The sequence below is a fragment of the Poeciliopsis prolifica genome, unplaced genomic scaffold, assembly GCF_027474105.1.
Source record: "Poeciliopsis prolifica strain line A6 unplaced genomic scaffold, Auburn_PproV2 SCAFFOLD009, whole genome shotgun sequence".
NCBI classification, from domain to species: Eukaryota; Metazoa; Chordata; class Actinopteri; order Cyprinodontiformes; family Poeciliidae; genus Poeciliopsis; species Poeciliopsis prolifica.
In genome coordinates this window covers 8,834,535-8,858,132 of record NW_026562384.1, presented here as the reverse complement: position 1 = coordinate 8,858,132, position 23,598 = coordinate 8,834,535, and the positions used below count along the sequence as shown (strand labels likewise).

At 39.1% G+C, this 23,598-nt stretch overlaps 1 protein-coding gene across 3 annotated transcripts in view; it reads right to left on the bottom strand.

Moving 5' to 3' along the window:
- nexmifb (neurite extension and migration factor b) overlaps positions 1–23,598 on the bottom strand; it is an 82,531-nt gene that overhangs the window by 16,216 nt on the left and 42,717 nt on the right. For all 3 annotated transcript variants that reach the window (XM_055034249.1, XM_055034248.1, XM_055034247.1), the window contains one exon: positions 5,550–5,680. In XM_055034249.1, coding sequence (XP_054890224.1) covers positions 5,550–5,631 — 82 coding nt within the window. In that variant the 5' untranslated portion in view covers positions 5,632–5,680. The remainder of the gene's footprint in view (positions 1–5,549; positions 5,681–23,598) is intronic.

The following is a 23,598-nucleotide window of genomic DNA, read 5'->3' as shown; positions in this document are numbered from 1 at the left end:
ATAACCGTCCTGCATCTTGAGCCAAAAATAATTACATAGCTTCAGGTGCAAATGTTTTACTACTTCATTCTGGACTAAAGGGATAAGAGATCATTTAACCGTGGCTGTGTCATTACAGTTAAATGGAAGTGACTTTGTAGGGTCAAAGTATGAAAAAAAGTGCATAGAAAACTTAAGACATCCTTTGAAAGTTGTGACAAGCGATGTCTTCAGACGCCACACAGCACTTTTAAATCTCTGGGTGGGGTGCTGGTGTTTTAGGTTTAATAGAAACAAGATTTTTTTTCATTTCCTCCTCCTCATTGACTTAATCACCAGATGTCAAACAGAATCAGAATTAAGAAACTTTCATCTGCCTTTTACATATTTCTCCTTTTGGATCCTGGACATAAATATATCTGAAGAAATGCAAAAGTAAAAAAAAAAAAAAAAAAGAAAAATTATGCCTTTTAATTAAATCTTTGTGCAAAAGCCAGTTAAACAAAATTACATGTTTAAATGTTGGAAGGTGAATTAAATCTAACATTTACAGTAATAACAACTGGAAAACATTTTTTCCATTACTGCCATTCTATGCGTATCAATAATTTCACTGTTTTTAGATCTCTATCTGTTTCCTATCACGCCTCCGTCTCCTTATCACTCGCGTACAGAAGCTTTATAATAACAAAATGCACATCTAGTTGCTTTCCAGCTCTGCAGCCTAGGAGAGGGGGCTCAATTATGCAGCTTGGGTGGTCAACTAAGCAAACCCTTTTTTTTTTTTAATGTTTTCACTACATATGACATTTTGTGAATGGTGGTGGAGAGAATGAGCCCAGATAGTACAGAATGTCCATAATAAGTGGTGAGTAACTGCAGCATGATTCATAGCTGTCCTTTTCCAAAGAGGTAGCCTATTCCTGCTCAGTGAACCTAATTTCAACCTTTTCTCTCCTCCTTTGTTGGGCTCATACTACAAATTTTTCTCCCCCTTTCTTCACTGCTTCGCTCTTTCTCTGGGTGCGTCTCGAGGTGCAGGCGAGTAGCTCAGGATCATTTGTAGGACTAAACCCACTGAGTTTGACCAGAGGTGAAACACTAAGATAAATCTAATTTAAGAACTAGAGGTGCTTGGTTGTTTAAGCAGAAAAACGTTACCGTTTCTAAAATACACAGAAAACAACAATCGACCAGGATACACTGCTGTAAACTGTCACATCATCTGCACTTTACCATAATTGGACCTGCTGCTTCTTCTTTGGTGTGGTTGAGTGCCTTTAGTTAATTTTAGTTGTATATATTATTATTATTGTGTGTTTGTTTATTTAATATATATTTTATTTTTGACTTTTTGCATGGGAGTTGCAATAGAAATTTTGTTGAATCCTGTTCAATGACAATAAATGCTATTCTATTCTATTCTATTCTAAAAGCTGCAGGTTTTGATGAAGAACTGCTTGACTCTTTTTGAGAGGCTAGGTTTGGGAGAATGGAGCATTGAGAGACGTATAAAAAAATATAAAAAACACTAACATTTGGGGAATTCACCAGTCTTAAATGCTGTGCTGATAAGAAACTTAGAAAATCTCAATATGAATAACAAAATATTAATTTGGAGCCATTGAAATGAATTTCAGCTGTTGTTCTTTCAGAGTTGGATGATTTTGCAACCTCAATAGAACAGGGTGCACAAGTTTATGTTTAACCAAACTCTGAATTTAAAGAAATGATTACTCCAAATATTTTCTTGAGATCAGGACCATCTTTGTTCAGTCCAAGCCCAGTTTAGGTGTGTGTCCGGGGTCTCCGTCTTATCGGAGCACCTATTTCAAGTGATTCAAGTGAATTTGGAGATAGGGGACTTGTTGCACCTTGTATGAGCAAAACCTTCAGGTTCAATCTTCTCTGAGCCAATTAAGACGATTTTAACAGTTCTACAAAAAAACACAAACAATAGGAATAAAAATGCTGTTTGACATAATGAAGAATTAACCCACTGCAGTCACTGCTGACAAAGTGCCATGAAGTTTGATTTGGTTTTCTTAAACTGTCTCAGAAAAGCTGATAACTAATTTTAGAATAATTATCCATTCTCGTGGGCCAAATGTTCAGTTAGCTGAACGGTCTGAGCTGCAGGCAAACATAAATTCATTTTCAAAACTGTTTAAAAATGAAGAGCTTATATCAGCAAAAATAGAAATCAGGATAAAAAATTATATTAATAAAGTTTGTTGGAGCAGAAGAATATTTATTTCTCCACTATTGTTTTCATTCTGTTTTTTTTTTTTTTTTTTTTTTACCACAAAATGCTGTGAAAGTCCGGTGCCTTTAAATACAATAAAGATAAATCTGAATACACAAACAGATTATATTCTTTATTGCACTGAGAAATGTTTTCTATTAGTGAATGCACAATTACTCCCTGGCAAGCCTCTAATCCTGCAAAAGATCTCCAAAGTGTGTCCCTTATGGAAGTGCAAAATGCAGACATCTGTGACCAAGTTACTCTGGTTGGAGAGGCAGAACTAATGTTTTCAAGCTGTATTCACATATCCAACTTCTCTGAATCATACCACAAACACAGTTATTACTTCAAAGTATTTAAACTGTAAAATTTGACCCTCTCTATAGTTATCTCCTTCATCATAGACGAGATGAATAAACACTGTAGGACGGATTTCATTATACAGTTTCTGCTTGTTTTGTTTATTTTTTATTACATACTTTACAAACACTGAAGAAAAACAATCCAATATAGCATTATTACATAAGAGGCCTTCATCTCTGTATGGACAAAGTTCTTGCTGCCTTTAAGTTTAAAATTTAATAAGCAAGTTCCCAAAGCATCTATCTGTTGGTTCTTTCTGGAAGTTTAATAGGATCAATTGTCAGAAATTAATGCTGATGATTGATATTTACATTGTAAGGTGCTGTGAGAAAAATATTTGTTGACTTGCAGATTTTATTATACTGTCAACACCAATCTGACTATTTTTTAAATCATTAATTAATTGTAATCTATCACAATCAGTCACAAAGCCTAATTACTGCTTGATTTAACTTAAATACAACCTGCCTGACAACAGGAAATAGGCTAAAACATCTTAAAAAGCAACACGTAAAGCGCTTATTTAAACAATTCAAAAATTGCAAAGGTTTATGTTGTTTTCCATTATTAATAAATATAAAGGAGCAATAAACCTTCCCAGGACTTCATTGCAAAGTCTTTATTAAAACTGCTGCATTGTTTCTGACTCTGGAAAACTTGTTGTAATTGAGGTTTTTGCTCAAAAACCTGAAGGAGAATATTTAGCCATCAGTTTGAGCTCAAACTCAGGTATACCTGGGTTATGAAGCAGGACAATTATCTAGTTCAAGACTAACTCTGAATGGCTAAAAAAAAAAAAAGCAAAATCAAGGTTTTTAAGTAGCCTATTTAAAGTTTAGCGATAGATGTAATTTATATCTTATCTTGTTTTATGAACCTTAAAAAGACCATGCTAAAATTCTCCAGTGTGTTTGAGTTAAGACAAATAATTGGTTAAAGCTTCTCCACACTGATATAAGTGATTTCTTGCCAAACTCTTGATGGCAGGCGGCGTCACAAAGGGTGACACAACCAGATATTATATTTTGTCATGGTTGGTTTAGAAAGCTTTTCAATTAAACATAAAAGAAAGTGCATTGTTGGTATTGTTAGCTGTAATTTCAAAACAGCCTTTTGCATTTCACCAGGTCCTCTTTGTAGTAAAATTTGTTGGATTACCTGGAGCATATATGATCTTGGATATAAAACCAGAAGACCCTTAAGAACAGATTAAACATAATCAAATATTTAGTTGTTTTGTTTGTTTTTACCAGAAACCACTACTGTGAAATCATTAGGCATACTGAGAATGACAGAATAAAAAAGTCTTAACCTAAGAGGATGTGATATAATAATTAACAAAACAATCTATATAATTTAGATGTTCTATATTTTTTCCATGGCAACAAAATGAACCACTTATCTGTGCTTAAGTTGTAATCCTTTCTTTCACTTTTGCACCATTTTATAAAAAAATGCGGATATGATATTTTTGAGTTGAAGGCGCATGAGGAGAGAGGATTAACAATAGCTTAAAAATCCTCATTTAATGTTTCTTCTCCTCTTCTTTGAAAAAAGCAGGTGTTGCACCGTCCCCATTTCTTGTCAAAGAGCTTAAAACTGAGGGTAAGAAAAACTAATTTGAGAAAAAGCTACTTCTTGGGCATGGAAACACTAATTGCCCCTTTAAAGCTTTCATTAATTCAAGCTCACTTATTCTTAGGAAAAGGAACATTTTCCATTTTAAGATCAACAACTGAAACAAAGGGAAGAAATAAGACATTACTGGATTGGTTGTTACTGCAGTTGCCTCAAAGGAAGATGGCATTGGGTTCAAATCCGCTTTCATCACAAATATATTCCCAACACATGCATGTGAGGCGTGTACTGGAAGAAAAATCAATGCTTCACTCACTTTTCACATTTTGGAAAATTACCACCACAAACCCTGAAATATGTTGTTGAGATTGTAACAATAAGTGATGAAAAAAACGGGAAAATGATTGTTAGTTTTCTCAAGTCTTTCACAGCTTCCAACAAGTTATCTTCCAATGTTGCTCTATCTTTAAATTGGTCCTTTTACTATTTGATTTTCCTATGGGATTTAAAGTATTCCTGACCTCAGTTTTTAATACAATCAAATCTAATCATCTCCCCAGTTGTTCCCATAAACAACAGAAACCATTCTTATTGGTGAAGATAGTGTGCTTACGGTGCTGTGTCGGGTGCTGCTCATGTCGTTCTCCACGTAAACCGAAAAGTAACATTTTGGTCTCACCGAGCCAGAGTACTTTCTTTTATGTATCAAACTGCAAATGGGACTTTTTATAGCTTTCTTGCCACAAATGCTTTTTTCTTTTCTTTTTTTTTTTTTTCTCAAATCCCTCTTATGTAAAAACTTGTGAAATAGATGAAGAATCATTCTCCTGTGAACAGATTCTTCCACCTGAACTGTGGATATCTGCATCTCCTGCCGAGTTCCTTTGGGGTTTCTGGCTACTTCTCTAACAATACTCCTCTGGCCCGGCCTGTCAGTTTGGCTGGACAGCCACGTCTTTCTTGCAAGGCTTGCAGTCTTAAACTCTTTCCATTTTCAGATGATGGATGAACAGTGCTCTGTGAGATATCTAAAGCATGGGCCAATTCATAAACTAACTTTGCTTTCTCCCTGACCTGTCGGCCATGTTTCTTGGTCCTTGTGATGCCGTTTGTCCACTGATGTTCTCATGTCTGAAACCTACACATAACAGCTGAATTTAATAAATCACACATGGACACATGACTACAGTAGGTATTGGTTTGTACTTCGTGGGGTAAAGAGTGCTGAATAAAAACTGGATACTACACTTTTCAGATTTTTTGGGAAAGTTTTTTCAGATTGAAAATTGAAAAAAACATTTAATTCCACCATATTCACCATCACATAAACTCATATTCTACATTGAGTAAAACATTAAACTTTAGACAGAGATGCCGGTACCTCTATTTTCCACAACATTTGCATTTTCCGGTTCTGAAGTCTTCACAATCAATGTGAGACTGTTGTCTGCTAGCGCATCCATCAATACGGCTCAGCGCTGCTCCACCTACACATCATTCTGATGGTCCCACCTGTTGGAAAAAAGAAAAAAAAAAGACACAAAGACAGCAAGAAACATTTAGATGAATATTTTTGGCAGAAAAACTCACATGTGACTAATGCAGACGTGCAGAGCTCAACATGCAGGGTGACCGTAAACACAGACAAACACACATCTCTTGGAAGTGGAAAAAAAAAAAACTCCCAGACCGAGTCGTCAAAAAGACCCCTGAGACACAAAGCAGTCACTCATTTCTTCTGCGTATGACAGGATCAAAGATTAATTCAAACTTTTCCAACCTACAAAGTACACAAAGAGTCACTGCTGGGATCGCTATGGCAACTGTAAGCCATACTATCCTATTTTAGGCTTCATTTAACATTTATAGCTGAGTTGTTAACCTATGTGAGTCTCACACAGGCATCTCTGAGCATATTTGTTTATTATAATTAGCTGACTGCCTCCCTGAGCAGCAAAGGAACGAGTCGGCACATGGAAAGATTAAAGCAATGTGGCTGAGGAGGTGACGGTACACTCTGAACAGTGGCAATACTTTTTATTTGGAGCAGTTCCTGATAGTGAAAGAGGAGGTGGGAGGTATTGTGTGCAGGTACAGCACGTGTGTGTTGGGTGTGCATGCAGGATATAGTTGGCGTGACACAAAAAAAAGAAAAGAAAAAAAAGAAAGAAAGCAAAATCAGTGGAGAAGCTTAAATTTGTGAATGTGGAAGAAAAAGAAGCAGATACACACTCTGAGCCAGCAAATGATGAACATTTGATGTTGTGGTTTCTTCCCCTTTTTGTGCAGTTTTCTTTTTTTTCCCTTTCCTCGCCATCCCTTTCTGGAGGAGCGGTGCCGCCGGATGACAAATGAGCAGAGGGAGGGGATCTAATAACATGATCTCCTTGTGGTGTGAAAGGGGTGGCTGGGAGATTAAGACAGACGGTACACAATAAGACAAAGGTAGTGCGCAGCTGACTACAACCAAGTGCCACCTCTTTCATCCTCTTACCTCTAAATGTCATTAGATGTTTACTGACCTGAGTGGGAGAGCTACCTGAAGGGAAGCCCTGCTGCAGCCTGCAGCTGCAAACACACCAGCTCAGGGGGGGTAATTACCTTATGAGGCGTTACATTGACTTTTGTAGCAGGTACAGACTCCTAAAGGTGGGGCACTTTAATATAAACTGCAGTAAAGATAGCCAAACAGTGCTACGCACACACAAACGCACACTTTAAGTAGTTTTTATTAATTATTTTACAGAACTTTACTTTGATTAGATTAGATAAACTGAACAACAAATAACAATCGCATATTAATGCATAAAAAATTTGCAATAAACCACAGCATTCATATGGCACAGTATTAAATTGCTAGTTCAGGATTTTTCAGGTGAAAAGGTTCTAAGGAGTTAATTTATTATAATTTCTTGTAAGTAATTTTCCAGATTAATTAAGCAGTTTCTTTTGGTGATTTGTTCCTGTTTTTTCAGATTTTCAAAATACAAACACAGAAACAGCACCATGAATTGTTTCTGGTTTAAAAAAACACATTTGTTGTGTTAAATCATTATATTTGTATTTCTTCCTCCCAGTATTTATCTCATGATCGGCATGTTTTTTCATATTTATGAAGGCACACATGCTAAATTTGATGACATTCTCCTCTTTTTGCTAACACAATCATGTCTGCGCTTGCTTTCGAATTTGAACATGTGTTTATAAATGCTAAACATTAAAAAAAAAAACCTGATCCTAAGAGAAACCCACAAGTAATCAGTTGAGTTTCTGAAGAGGAAATAATTCAATACATTATTATAGGCATATATCAACACATACGTTTCAGCATAAATTTCCTATCAACATAAGTTGATGTGTAATGTAATTATAGTCCAAACCCGTGTAGATCCAGCCAGTATTTGGTCTTCTCTTCAAAGAGACACATTACTGCACCTCCAGCCTGAGATTAAGCGCTCAGCTACAGAGCTACAAAATGGTTTTGAGGTCAAGTTGTATTAATCATTGCCATATTTAACTTCTACCTCTGGCGATAAACACATCTCCTTCAAAATGACATGAACTGGAACTGGCTGGCTGAGAAGAGCTGAGTTTGGCCTTATCGGTCTGATCAAAATAATAAAAAAAATGAAGCAAGCATGGCAGCAGTTTGCAAAAAAAAAAAAAAAAAAAGGCTGGATCCAGTGAGAAGTGTGACACAACTCGCAGCTGGGATGCTGTTCAAGCCACAGAGGTGCTGTTTGGAGTTCAGCTCTGAGAGCTGCTCAAAGGTCTGTATGTTTGACTGCATGTGTGTGAGATAAAGCCCCATGGCTGAGGATCCACAGTGTCAACATCCCACGGCACAAGCCTGCGCATACAATCACAAGGAGGGAGGTAGAGGGAAAAAAATCAAAGCTGGGCATTTACCAGCACTCCCAACACCGCTCTTGCCAGCCGGCTCCAGCTCCACTGCCTCAAATGTTTATTTTCCACATTATTCATGATTTTTCTTCCCCCCTGCAGGCTCTCTCCTTTCTCCCCCCCTCCTTTAACATATCCAGCACTCTGTCAAGACCTGACGAGAGGCTATTTCAATAATGAAGATGGACTAACTGCAATAGAGAGTGCACATAAATTGGAGCTACAGCCAACAAGCATGTCCAATTTGCCAAGCGGTTAAGCCTGATGTCTGGCCACAGCTTTGGAGAGCGCCGTGGCCGCCATCAACAGGTTTGCTCCGACCTGATTCATCCATCCACATCATTAATACTTCACAGAGGGCACTAGCATTTAACTCTACTGCAGGAAACTGCTCTTTAAACATCGCACATTAGGCCACGTAATCACCGGAGCACTCATTTCTGAAGCGTTCAGCAGGTGCAGGGAAAATTGCTGGTACTTCTGACCCCTCCATTGTTCTTCACTCGTGGGCCCGGGGGTCCTTTTGCATCGGGAGGAACAGAAATAGAGACAAAGAGCAGAGAGTGGGTGCAAGCCAAACACAATGATTAGAATTTGATTTATCCTTTTAAACCCTCCTCCACAGATCATGTGTTAATGTGCAAGCTGGATAACAAGATAAGAACGTGTTTACCCGCTCTATATAGAACTTATCAGCACCACAATCTAATTCCTGCAAGCCTCTTCCCAGTCCCACAATTTGCTGCACTTCTCCTCCTTACGATTGAATATCTCCTGAATGAAGCTGCATCGACAGGGATAGTCAGAGTTGGGTTGTGTATTGCTGTCCAAAAAAAAAAAAAAAAAAAGCAAGGAATGTCTCACAGTAGTGGTACATACAGGTACAAAGGGCCCATTGTGTCAAAACAGGGGGAGAGTCAGGGGCCGAGGAACAGGTGACCGAGAGAGGAGCTCTGAAAGAGGGCACAGCGCCACAGGGAACGCTGATCCAAACAGACAGCGCTGAAATGGCAACTCCTCTTTTCAGCACAGGTGTATAGTTTCAGAGCAGGTTCACTGCCGAGGAACCCATTTCACATGCAAGACAGCAATGATTCAGAGCTGAATATAAGAGTTTAGGCTGCAGAAAAGCCCCAATGCAATGCAAGCATACAATTTAGCTACAGAACACACACACCTTGCCTTTACAGTTTCAATTAGGAAGTAAATCTGGAATGATCACGTTATAAAATTGACTTTTTGTTAAAGTGTTGCTTGTTTTAGGCATTCGCTGAAGATGTAACCACAGAGCCAGAAAAACAGAACGTCTTCCATGTTCTTCATCTCACGGAGGCTCTGCCTGGGTTACTTGGCTGAACACGGACAAACAGTTACTTCATGTTGCTCATTTCTGCTGATCATGGACTGAATCTAACAGGAGCAGAAGGCATTTTGAATCCAGTCGGTGAACATTTGTGCAGTCTATTTGAACTGCAAAACAGGAATTTACATGTTTCCAGACGGAAGTTTGAGCTGAACAAAAATAAGATGACTGACTTGCAAAGTTAAAGTCTGGGAGTAGGAACCTTTAAAAAGTAAAAAAAAAACAGACTTTATTTTTTAAAAATGATTTCATTTGTTAAGGGGAAAATAAGACTACCCAAACCAACTTGTTTCTGTGTGAAAAAAGCATCAAGAAATATAAGGCATTGGTTAAGCAACATCATCTGAATCAGTTTTAAGTTTGGACTTTGATTAGGCCACTCAAAACCATTCGTTTTGCTTCAATGTGCGATCAAGAAGAACACCTTCTGGTCTGCTTTCAGTCCTTATCCTGCTTTATTATCCAGTGCAAACTGCTGGTCAGATATCACATCAATGATGGCAAGATATAGAGCAGAAAAGCATCTGCAGGTCATCACTTCACTACCAATATGTTTCTCTCACTGTCATGTTCTTTTTTTTAGAAAATGAGACAAGTCTTTGTGGTTAGCAGTGGTTTTTACCTTGGAACTCTTCCATGAGGCGTCATTTAGTCTCTGTCTTCCTGTTTAACCTGTTTACTGCCTCAAGTGGAGCTCAGTCAAAAACCACATATGTTGGAAACACATAGGTAAACTACTAATTCTGTTATTTCCCATGAATGTGCATTGATAAATATAGCAGGTTCTAATGGACACATTTAAAAGTTGAAAGTGATTATAAATTTATTAAAATAACATTTGTATTATTTTTTCTGAGCTCTTGTTTTGCTGGTTGTTAATTATCCATTAAATAAGATTTCTTTCTCCTCTTAAGATTGTGTTCTTTTAACAGCACCTAGTAATTTTCTATGCAATTTATTCTCTAAAGTGGAGGAAAGAAAACATTAATTTTATTACAACTAGCATTTGTCCTCTTTGCTGCTGTATAACAAGCTACAGATCTGTGTGCCTTACAAAATGCAGCGCTGAGTACAAATGATGTTTTATGAATTTGATGGAACAAGATCAACATTAATATTCAGCTTCCCTTTGTTCAGCTTTTCTGTCAAGCTGCTCCTGGGGGAAACATCTGGCTGTTTATGTGCTAAATGATCCTCTGTGAATATGTCATGTCTGTCTTCATCAAGCTGAAGGGTGAGGAGTTACTCTCTACTGCTCCTCCAAGGCGTTTCATTCTGAGTTGATGTAAAAGTATAAAAAAAAAGATATATGCAATAAAGTATAACTAAACAGCCAATAAGAAAACAACTGAAAGAGTGACAGCTTGCGCTTCTGCTGCCTCCTAATAGAAAGCTCACACTTACTAACCCACAAAGATTGCATGTCAGGTAAATTTGGTGCAGAAGCTGATGACAAAACTCATAGATATGTCTCTGAGACATGAGAGGAAAAAAGAATCTCTTATCTACACATCTTAATTCATTGGTGTCTCCTACACGGGCCCTTGCTCCTGTGCACCGTCTCTGTCAGCAGCTCGGAGGCTCTATTTGATCCGGCTTCCTCACCTCCGATCCCTCACGCAGCCACAGCGATGGAACAGATACGGCGTCCGCTTGAGATAATCATCGTCAATCACAGCCTGCTGAAGAGCCAGGGAGGCATCCGATGAGTAAAGATTGACTTGGAATCGGGATTAGGACGCTTACCGGCGCCGCAGATTCTGCAGAAACAGATCTGGACAATTGTAGCAACTGCAACCTCGCAGATTACAGCCTGCCGGAGGAAAGAAAGAGCAGGACTCCCAATGGAAGTCATGACTATTTCTCAGAAGACCGTCATTACTTTAAGCTTGATTAAATTATGGAAATCAGGCTAACATTTTGATAAATCACTGACTACCATCATTGTGGATGTCTTTCTGCACCACAGAAAAAAATAAATTTGGAAATAAAAATAGTTAAAAACTCCTAATCTATGCCATTTAATTGTTGTTTTTTTTTGTTGGTTTTGAAGTAGGAAAATAAGGGTTTAATATTGCTTTTGTGGGAACAAATCTTTGAATTGGTCATATAAATATGTATCTGCATCAGCTGCCTGAATTTACCTTGGGGTATCAGTAAGTGTGATAATAAAAAAGCCTAAATATATCTAAAATTTGACTTTGATAAGCGGGAATTATTTACCACTGAGCTGTATCAAACACAGAAAAATTGCAGTTTCAAAAGTTGACTGAAAGACTTTCTATTACTTCTCACTGTAGACATTGAGCTGCTAATGGGCCTCGGACCCTTTCTGTTATATTTTTAATCTCCTAATGTGTTAACAGCAGTGGGTGTAAGGTATGAACCACAGGCAGCTCAGTTTAGCACCTGTATCATCTTACTGTGGAGCCATGCTGCTTTACTGCATGCAGGATGTAGTTTGGCAGTGATTTTGTTTGACATATGCCAGACATTTGTTGCCCGAAAACAATACAAGGCACAATAAACACATAAAATATGATTTGCATTCATAGTGCATTTAAAGGTGTGCCAGGTACCCGTGCCATATGCACTCATGCAACCCTCGAACCCACAAATGCTGGCTTATCGTCTGAATTCTGGCGACAAGCCAAATTGTTTCTTTCCTCTTTGGTTGAGGGGAGTCAAGTCCAAATCAATTTAAAATTGTCATTCTTCATACGGCTGCACAGTATTGATGGATTGTCAGAGCATCTTCAACACAGAATTTATAGCAGGTTATTCTTGCTTCTTGTTTTATGGGTTTTTATTTATCATACACTTCTCACAGAAAATGATTTCTAGATGTGTCCCTGCAGGGATTTCCAGTCTATGTTTGCGTCTTTATTCAAGCCTTTCTGCCTAAAGGCTACAGCACTTCTTCCAGGTATTTACCTTTCAACATTGTTGAAGCATAAAAGTAAATTTTTTTTTCAGATATTTGTTTTTTTTTATTTTGTCTTATTTAATGTAATTTGCTGACACAGTCTCAGTTCTGAACTTCTACCCAATGATTCAGCCTATCTGGGGTGCTCCATAATAATTACACTCAGTAATCTCATTGTCCAGCAGTAACAGCAACCTGTTTCAAAGCCAAAATAACAGTGACTGTACAGCACATTATCTAAGAAGCACAGATATTAATACTATTTGGTGTGGAATTTATTTACTGAGGAAAAAAAATCTCAATGTTAGCTGTTTCCAACAGTAAGAACAGAGAGAACAAGCTCAAAATAAAGCTATTTTTTTACTTCTATTTTCATTCTGGTTGCAAAAATGTGAGAGAGTCGCCTGCCATGGACCATGCTGGATATGGAAATGTCGTTAAAGTGACTGAAAGTAAGCCCATTTTCTAAGCAGCAACATGGTTGATTGTTTTCGTCGTGTTTTTAACAAAAGCAATTAAATTTTGGGTTTTCAGTTCCAAATCTCTTGTCTTTTTAAATGTATTCCTGTTCCAGCACACCTGAATCAAAGAATTTACTTATTAGCACACCTCTGTAGAAATTGTTGATGAACAGAAAAGGTCATTTAACCATTTGATTTAAATGATAAATTAACCTAGAAGTTGCAGGACAGACAGTGCTCCAAAATTAGATCATGGAATCGATTTAGTTTTTAGGTTTTTGAGTTAATTCAATGAAGATTTTGTGTTAAACAGTGTGATATAATGAGAACTACATACGAGCCCAGGACTTGTCTATGGACAGAAAAACTGAGTAGAAATAAGAAATTTGAATCACATATGAGATACAAAAAAACAAAAACCTGGTCATTTCAGTCAGTCTGTTTTTATATTAAAATATATTTCATATGCGTAAACCTTCTGTTTTATTAACATTTTCTGTGGCATCTTGACTTTTAAATAAAAAAGATTAACCGGGACAGAACGACAAATACTGCATGATGTCTGTTTAAAAATTGTTCTCCTTTTTCTGTTTATCTTTACCATAGTGTGAGCTCTTCAATGTGGGAGAAAAGGACAGCAAGAGATAAGGAAAGGAGAAAAATAAGCAAAGAGAAGGTCAAGAGTGAGCAGATAGACAGACTATTACAATACATCCCCACTTTCCTCCAGAGACAGCTGCTGTAAGTGTGTACAATGCTGCTCTGTCCATACATGCACATATGATGGGGGAAACAAGTCTGCAGCTTAAAACAGAGCAGAACAGAAAAAAGGGGGGTATGACAGTGAATGGCAGTGAGAAGAATGGCAATAAGGCAGGCGGTAGGCGAGGTGTTAAAAGTTGATTAGGTTGTTAAAGGTCACATAGTCAGGCCTCATCAGCTGTCCCAATGGAGCGCAAGAAGCGGCTCAGGGCCTCAGCTCAGGCGCTAATGAGACAGAAGCAATGGCATCCTCGCACACATATGGATATATCCTGCGTCCATATAAAGCCATCTCTTTATTGCACACGAGAACGCACACTAGCACACACGGTTAATGTGATGACATTAACAAAAAGCAGCTCGACTCGCCCAAGGTTGTTATAACGAGCTCGGCATGCAGTACAAAGGAGGTTGAAACAAGTGCGGCAGACAGTACAGAGGGAGCTGCGTGGGGCCCTGCACTGTGGAATTATTTGATCACAGATATCGCAAATGGACTCTGAATCTGAACATGCTTCCAGCACACCCAAAACTTTCACGTTGCACATGAATTTGCTCATTTGAGCGGATCGTGTTCGGTCCGCCCACTGCTCCTGAAGGGTCAGTCTTTTGAAACGAGTGTTTAATGAGCCTGCGCGTGCACGCACGTGCACGTGGCCGCGCGCGCCCGCACAGCGTGCGCGCTGCTCCCACTCGATACAGTTAAAAAAGAAGCCGATGTATGACTAACTGCTGATAAATACAAAAGTTGCATCCGCCCCCCCAGATACGCAGAGTCAAAAAGCAGCAGCAATGGCCCTTTGAACTCCTGACTGAGGCACACAAAGGCGTGCACTTGCATGCATGCATGCTTCAAATAATCTTTACTGCTACGGCAAAAAAGGTCAGCCATCAGAGAGGCAATTATCATATTTTCAACAGGTGCATTTATTAGAGCTATGCTTCATTTGCTGGGCTGAATCTAAATCAGGCTGGGAGGACTGGGGGCCATTATACCACAGTGATCGGTGCTAATACGCTGACATAATGTCCTGCAGGTTTACACGCCTGCAAAGGCACTCAGTCAATGCCTGATTCTGCCTCAACAATTCCTGTCAAACACTTTATGGGTTGCAGTGATCAATATTTTTTATTACTGCCACTTTGTTCTACCTCAATCACATAAAAGCTCCTGAATAATGGACATTTGCGCAGTTTTCAAGGCACGAATAGTTTCTTCTATTCCCAACAGACTGCATGAGTGTGTTTCTTATTATAAATAAACAGGTAAAAAGCTTTGATTCCAGGTATTTTAGTTTTTTTTTTTGTTTTTGTTTTTTACTGAGATAGAGGTGTGCTTGTGTTGAGTCTGGTGTGTGTGTGCGCGTGTGTGTGTGTGGACGTGTTCATGTAAGAACCAAGTGTCCTTCGTAATGAGAAGCCCTCTAAGGTGAAGCTGGATCAGAAGAAAAGGGCATCAGAAGAAGTGACGATGGTCGCTATGGTGCTGAGCTCAATGAGAGGAAATCACAGCAGAGAGACTTGACAAAAAAAAAAAAAAAAACAGCACATGTAGCAACACTGAGGTATACTGTAACCATTTTAATTTAGCCTCTGCAAGAACAGGCATGCCTACAGCACAGATGGGGGGAAAAAAATAGCAAAATCACACTCGATATCAGTGATGGCTACAACTGCGGAGAATGGCTAGTCAATACAGTCGAGCACCTATGGGATGCATGTTCCATTAGGTCTGTGGGTCAATGTGTTTTCCAGCAGATAGAACTGGGTTATTTTCCCTGGTGTTTGTACCAGTCCGTATTACCAGCCCCCAGCTTGATTGGCTGCACGGCCCGGCTCCATTGATGTGAATCAGTGTTCACCCCGGAGTCCTATCAGTCAGAAGAGGGAAGTCATTCAACCTGTGACCCCTGCCCTCTGACTCAGGACGAGCCTCAGTTAATAAGGTGCAAGTTTCCCAAGTATTTGCTTTTATCTGCCTATTGTTCACCTGAGTGAAATTTATGATCACTGAGGCATACTTTGAGTGGTCCATGATGCAGTGAGGTTAACTATGGGCCTCATAGCTGAGACACAGATGGATGCCATCAAATCTCTTCGTATTCAATGGCTGAGCTCCTATTGGGCAATTACCTTAAACCTGTTGGTTTAACTTTTCTGAAATCATGGTCACAACAAAGCATTACGATTCAAAACTAATATTTGAAGTGCTTTTTTTGCCAACATAAACAGAAAAGGGTTAAGTTGCATTAGTACTGAAATCAGTTCAGATAATTATGCTTCCTTATTATGTAAAATATAAATTTATCAAACTGCTAAGAAATACTTGCAAAGGAGGATGTGATCAGATACAAGATATTTCTCCCATCTGATATTTTCAACATTTTCAGCGTTGGTTATTTCAGACCACATTCTGTGAGACAGATGTGTCTGAAATTTGGTAACCAAGGTCTGAGCACATAAAGTATCTTAGCTCATAATCTACTGTAAGGAAATGATGTCCCTTAATAACGCCTACCATCAGGAGATCATAGTTGTTTTGTTTTAACGAGCGGTTATAATTTGTGATACGTCATAAGTCTTTCAAATGACCCAGTGAGAATCTGTGCAACATTATTAGAAATAAGATTTTAAGACAGTATAGTTGTAGATGAGATTTAATTAGTTTATAGTTTTACCTCTAAAATCAATGGCAAAGCTTAAACTGTCAAAGAAAAGTAAAATAAAATCCTATACTTTGGATACATGGATGTGAAATGGTTGGCTGATGTTAAATGTAAGGAGGGAGGAAACAAAAGGCAAAACATGCCTTTTGTGTATGTAACATGTATGTAACATGGAGCTATTAATTGAGAAAGAAGAGGATCGACCCAGAGCCTGGACTGAATTGTGAGAGTTACTGCACCCAACAACAAAACATTTGAATTATCCACTCGTAACTTCAGCATCCTTGAACTTCAAAAAGAAAATCACTGTGAGGAAAATAAAAATGAAAAGGATTTGTGAAACTGGTTAGCCAAAGGTCAATGACCTTATTTAGCACCTCTGCAGCAAATACTTTAGACATAATAGTTTAAAAAAAAAAAAGGAATAGGGAACAGAGAAAAACGAATGTATCAAAAAATATGACAAAAGCAAACAGAACATAAAGATATCTACGCGGCACCGGGAGACTCTAAATTCAACTTTTCTGCACTCCAGAACGACGGAGCAAGGGAAGCAAAGCATTGGCAAAAAAAGACAAAGATTTGGAAAATTACTTCAAATCTAATTTAAAGGGTGAAAAAAAAAAAAAAACGATTTTGCATGACCCGTTTAAACATAATGCGACAACTCTACTTAAAATGCAACCAGACCCTCTTCAGTGTGGAACTTGTTTCTGAGTGTAGAAATTGCAGTGATAGTTGTGAGGTTCAGAGTTACAGAGGTGTTTAATCTTAAAGACATGCAAGAAGCTATTTAAAAAGAAGCTGAATTTTCTATGACATGATGAAATACATTCATGCTGCAGGAAGCAGAGAGTTTAGCAGATGGCAGAAAGCCTTGATGGAGTGCAGTAAAGTTGCTCTGTTTTATCATTTCAAACATCCAGCCTCTGTCTGAACAACATCATAACATCATAAAGGAAAATGCAAAAACCCTAATGACTTTTAGAAGACAAGCATCCAATGTAAGGAGATTAATGAGAAATGTGACATGCAGTTTGAGGGAGAACCAGAATCTCCTTCAGACAGCAGCTTCACCTAAAATCAAATTTCCCCCGATTGTTAAAAATGCAAAATATAGGGTCTTGTATATGGATTCAACATGAAACTGATGTGTCAAACATGGGACGATTCTATGTTTTAATAGACAGTTTGCAACCTCACTCAGACTAGTGTTTACATATAAGGCTAGTGGTGCTAACCATGCTAATCAGCAACATAAGACACGAGACAAATACATTACTTACAATTAAAATATCTCACAATTTGATAGAGGAAAGAAAATTGGCGAAAGAATGAGCTTGTGCAATTTTGCCACCTTGTGTCAAGAATGACTAAGTTTTACTTTCACTGCGTTCTGCCCAGTTCATTACCAAGAGGGGGGGGTTTTGATAAATGTTACATTTATAAATGTTCATTTTACAACTGTGAAACTAACTTGTCATTAAATATTAACCAGTGACTGTTTTAGCTCTACTGAACCAGCTTCTGAAATGAAAAAAGGATAAAACAAAATTGCTATATCTCAGCAAGATTGTGCTACTGCAAAGCATGTGCCAATCCAAAAATCTCCAAGTTTTGCAGCTTGTCTTTAAAAAGTTCTTCACAATCTACTATCTTTGTATCTTTGTATTCCTCACCTTACTCAAACTCAAAAAATTTTATTTTCTAATAGTGAAAGCAAAAAAACTAAGTATCACTGAGATTAGCTGATATCAACATGCTATTATTGTGGCTCATTAAGACAGTAAGAAAGTGAAGTTTTCAGTGGATAACATGAAGGCTAAGCTGAAAAGTAAAGTTGCTCTTTTTCATGTTAAACATGCTGCATTTAGAAATGCTGATGAACCTTAGAATATTGCAAGGTTAATTCAGGAGTCAACATTCAAAATAGATATTGCTGCATTGGTAATGCTAACCACAATTATACTAATATAAGATGTTTCACACAGTTTAAATTGTCAGCTCTGTAATACTGTTTTAAAAGATTTGTGAAACCCAGTTTTACAGGTACTACACTCTCACACACATTGTAACGTTTCCACTTTTCCTAATTTAAATAATTGATAAGCGGTTGTGAAAGGGAGGAAAGAAAAAAAACCATCTATTTAAATTCACTTCTCTCATATTAGCTTCTGAAAGTAATGGTTGTTGGCTAAAAGCGATATTCATATATTAGCTTTACAAAGATCGGGGGTCGTTCACAAAATTCGGATTGCTGCATCTCACAGTTTGGCTTATTAAGAGCTCTGTTTTTAAGGTGGGGTGATTTCCTCCCTATTTGATGTTTCCCTCCACATCCAAAAGCAGGATCTTTTGTCAGCATCTAATCAACCTGAGCTGACAAACAGAATGTGAGAACATGCGTAAAACACAATAGCAAGTAATTAATGAAATGACCTCTGAATGCTGCACCTACAGCAGCCCCCCTTATCATCACACACACACACACACGCGCGCACGCACACACACGCGCGCACACACACACACACACACACACACACACACACACACACACACACACACACACACATTTGAGAACAGAATGGCTGTCTGGAACCTGCCAATTATTCTGTACTTTACTGGACCCTCGCTGCATCGGAGGTGTGATTGGAATAACAACCACCCCACAGAACCACACAATTCTCCTCTCCCTGTAGGGCACCAAAGGACTAGCAGGGGGAAAAAAAGGGAGGAGAGATGGTAGCCATGATGAGGATGTGGCAGAGGGAGAGGAGAGTGGTAGAAGTCAAAGACGGGGGGCTCCCTGGTAACATGCAGCGGCTGCGTGAGAGCCGTCTTGAGTGACACTCACTCTCATATCCCCCCCTCTGGGGAAATAACCCCCTTAATCCAGCATGCTCTTTCAGATAGACAAGATCCCCCTTCTTCTCTCAGCACGGATATGAAACGCTCCCCCCTTGCGATTCAAATATCAGGGATGAGGGCTGGGAAAGGAATACACAACACCGTGACGTGGCGCGTCTAGAGAAAGACATCAATGTTCCTATCTCCTCCTCTTGAGTGGCTGAGGAAGAAGGGACAAAGCCATTGGTTAAAACAGGAGGAAGTAGCCCGCCATTGGGTCGCATCCAGGGAGGTGGCCGTTAGTAGCAGGAGGTGCAATTTTCTGCTTTTTATAGAAAAAAAAAATTTCAGACTGAAACATGCATTTGTGTTTTTTTTTTTTTTAATCTGCAGCATGGCCAGCAGCAAGCAAGTCCTTTGCCTCTGCTTCATCCTTCCAGCTGCTTTTAACGCCTCGCACCCCTTGGTAATATCTTTCCTAATAAGCATGCACAATGTGACAAACATTCGGAGACGGAGTTAATTAATGGCACACAGCACTGGATGGACCAGCGAATCAATAAAGTCAAGGCGGGCAAAGTCGCAGCAGGACGAACGGCAGGACCCGCCAACCACGTAGTCTTTTCAGTGCAAACCGAGGGAGGTCTTTTTTTCTCTGTACTGGTAAATCACTCCACAGCCAGGCTGCTTGGTACACAGAGAGAACCACGGAGCTGGGCCGACACAGTGTGATATTATATTAGCATTACAAAGGCTTTCCCACCATCTGTGACACGACGTGGATCGGAAAAAAAAGCCTCACTTTTCAGTACCCAAAGACCAAATGCTGATGTTTTCCATAGGTTTTGTAAGGATGGCTCACGGGAATACATTCATTACAGCTTCTCTGACAAGTACGATTCACCTCCATTGCAGTACAAATAGCGCTCCACACAATCAAAGCCCGGGAAGCACTGTAAGCCATTAAAACAGCAGCTGAGGTCTAACAAATGACCTGTGGACACTACCACACCACTCTTGCTGTTTTACATCTAATTCAAAAAGCGGGTTCGGTTTCTAATCTGCGAGAAACCCTCATAGTGGCACGTTCTGCTTTCTGAGCGCAGATAGACGTCTGTGCTTCACGCTGGAGCCTATTGGAATGAACAGACTTGGCTCATCCACACAGCTCTCCCTGCTTTCCACTGTAGCCTGTTGTCACTAGCCCCTGGTCGGACGCCAGTCGCCTACTTGGCAGGGAGAGGTGCTGTACAAAGCAACTGGCAGGTCTGGTAAATAATGCTGATGGAGTGCGATAGAGAAAGAGGCATCTCCTTTATTCCACACAGCTACTCTATCTCTTTCCACGCTCAAAGAGGGAGGACATTTTCTTTCTTTTTTTCTGTTTTACAACCCATTCAATTGGAGAGGGATAGAAGGAGACGAAAACGAAGACGACCTACCTAGCTCCTCTTTGTGTTATCTTTCATTACGGCTGCCAGCTTGAGAAAACCAGGAGCTGTCAGCCAACAGTTTACCAGAATGCTGCAGAGGAGGATGACCTGCCAACATCTGGGATTTACAGTCACAACTTCATGCATGTGATTGAACAGAAGAAGGAGGGACAAGTGGACAATAGCAATGTGGCATTGAGGAGAAACACTCACGAGGCAAAGCCTTCTAAGTAGGCAGGAGGAGCAGAGAGAGGGTAGGAGACACGATTATCACACGCCGTATGACTGACTTCACGTTTTAAGCTTCAGCAGCTTGTTGCTCACTGATGCCCTCTCAACCAGACGAGCATGAATGCAAAAGCAACTTGAAGGAAAATCGACATATTAAAGCTGCGCATCTGGAGAAAAACTCAACTTGGACTTGGGTTGGGTTGGGGGGGAACAATCCAGTCAAATTTCCACACACACACACAAAAAAGCTACTTTTCAACAAGAAATTCCAATATTTCAAAAATGTTCCCAGCCGATGTCCAAATGTGTAAGTAATATGCAAACATGTCTGTTTCTTATGTCATTTTACAGAGAACAGGCTTACAAAAAGTACCCTGAACACACAGGCATGGTGGGGGAAGCATCATGCTGTGGGGATGCTTTTCATCAAAGGTCAGGGAGGTTGGTAAGAGCTGATGTCAAGAGTTAGTCACAGAAAATCATTTTATGAGAAGAGATCAAGAACATTTATTGAAACTTTATGCATTCTAAAAATAGTTTTAGTCTGGACTTACATAATACATATATATATATAATTTAATTACACTCAGTTCTTGTGCTTTCATTTGGCTTCATGTCCGGTAAAGGATCTACATCCTAAGCAGGATGCAGGATGCAGACTACATCCTGGGCAAGGCATTATTTAACCTACAGTTGGTAATAATGGCTAATAAAATGATGGAGACGTGAAGATACCAGCAGGTATCGTCTAACAGGGACAGAGAGGATCAGACTTTAACTACAATCCTGAGTGAAAGCACCATTGTGTCCTTGTGTTACCACAAGGATGTAAAAGACAAACATATAACATAATTTTGCTGCTTTTATTTAACAAAGAAAATTATTTCAACTAGACTAGAAGATACCCAACAGCATATATAAATAAATATAATGAGAACTTTTCAAACAATTATTTAATTTAATAGGAAAAATCTGAATCTAACCCAACTGGCTCCAATGTAAAAAGAGATGATTTTAACAAAATCATGAATTACTGTGATTAACTATATGTTTCTTTTTCCTTGCCACAGCCATACATTGTTCTTGTAGGACCAATACATCTGGAAAATAGAGTCAGTCTGGCGCTATGAGATAGCATGTCACACAGCAAAGCATCGTGGCCTGACCCAAAGAAATTCAAGAATAGATGAGAAACAAAATCACTGACAACTACCAGTCAGGAATGGATTACAAAACTATTTCTAAGGTGGAGAAATAACAACAGAGAACCATCACAGGAGTGTATCTGGATCTATAACGCAGAAGTCCACCGGTCACACTGGCCCACCAAAACTTACTCCAAAAGCAGATTATGACTCATCCAGAGGAGCAAAAAAAAGTACCAAGAACAGAATTCGCAACACCAGCAGCTAAAGTCAGTGTTTATTATTCAGCAATAAGAAAGTGGGCTTTAATGCCATCCAGAGAAAAATCACTGCTGACATAAAAGTATGCAAATCTTTCAGAAAAACATCTGAATGACGCTCAGGACAGCAATTCAGTGGGGAAAAATTGACAGTCAAACATGTTGGTTGTGGTTTTTCTGGAGTCTAGTCTGGAGCTGCTTTGTTGCTTCTGGAACTCGGTGACTTGCAGTAACCGAGTAAATTGTGCGCTCCAGCAGAAAATCCTGAAGGAGAATGTCTGGTCATCAGTTCATTCCCTCAACCTGCAAGCGTTATGCAGCAGGACACGGATCAGAAGTGCATCAGCAATCCAAAATTCCTCCAGAGAGACATAAAACAAAAACACAAAATCTTTTAATCAAAGACACCGTTCAATTTGGATTGCCTTTTAGAAATACATGAAATTATAATATGTAAACTCCTATTTGTACTTGCTCAGGTTTTGTTTGATATTAAAATTTGATGAAACTCAAAACTTTGAAAATGAGAAAATTAAGAAAACAAATACTTTTCCACTGTTTGATAACTGATCCATTATCAGCACTTTACAGTGTCATAAGGAACAATTTCCTAACATTATATACCCAACCAGAAACTTGACAGGACAATTGTCTTGAATATATTAGGCTTCAATTAGTCTTTGTTGAGAAGAACATAATAAAACCATGTTTAAGTCTGTATTAAACACTCAGACCTTACAGACCGCAGAAACAGTTTGTTGATAATTTTGCCAGAAATCGAACAACACTAATTAGTAGTTTGAACGATTTAGGAAAATGTGAAATAAAGACACATTTTCTTTGCAAGTTGCACAGTCATTTCGTTTAATGCTTTCCTCATTATCTAGCAGAAGAAACGCCTGCAGGCGCATACGCACATCAACACTTCGTAGTGGAAAAAGAAAACAATTTCCATAAACGACAGCTCCTGGTCCTATAGGCGAACAAATCCTCCTTGAACGAACACGCTGCACATGAAGACACCTGTCAACTGATGTGGACGTTAGCAGTGAGTATTAAAAGAACATGCGCGACTGGGTAACAGCACAAAGCGCCACTCTCTGCGGGAGTGTGAAGGGTCAATGAGGTTTCCAGTGCGGTGTAATATTCCTGTCACCGAGCCTCATTCTGAAAACACCTGTAGATGCGTCCGCCCCTCCCCTCCCCGTTGCTAAGTGTAATTCACATTAGCATATGGCCAAGAATATCCAGTCAGGTAGACAGCTAAGTGAGAGCGAATGTAGCAGGGTGAGCTCTCTTGTCAAAACCAATATCCAGCTCTTGAAGACCAGACCGGGGAGAGGCAGCCAAAATCATCTGCATAAAGGAGAGGCCTTAAAAAAAAAAAAAAAAATCACCTCTCATAAAATACGACAGGGGAGCCGGCTCACACT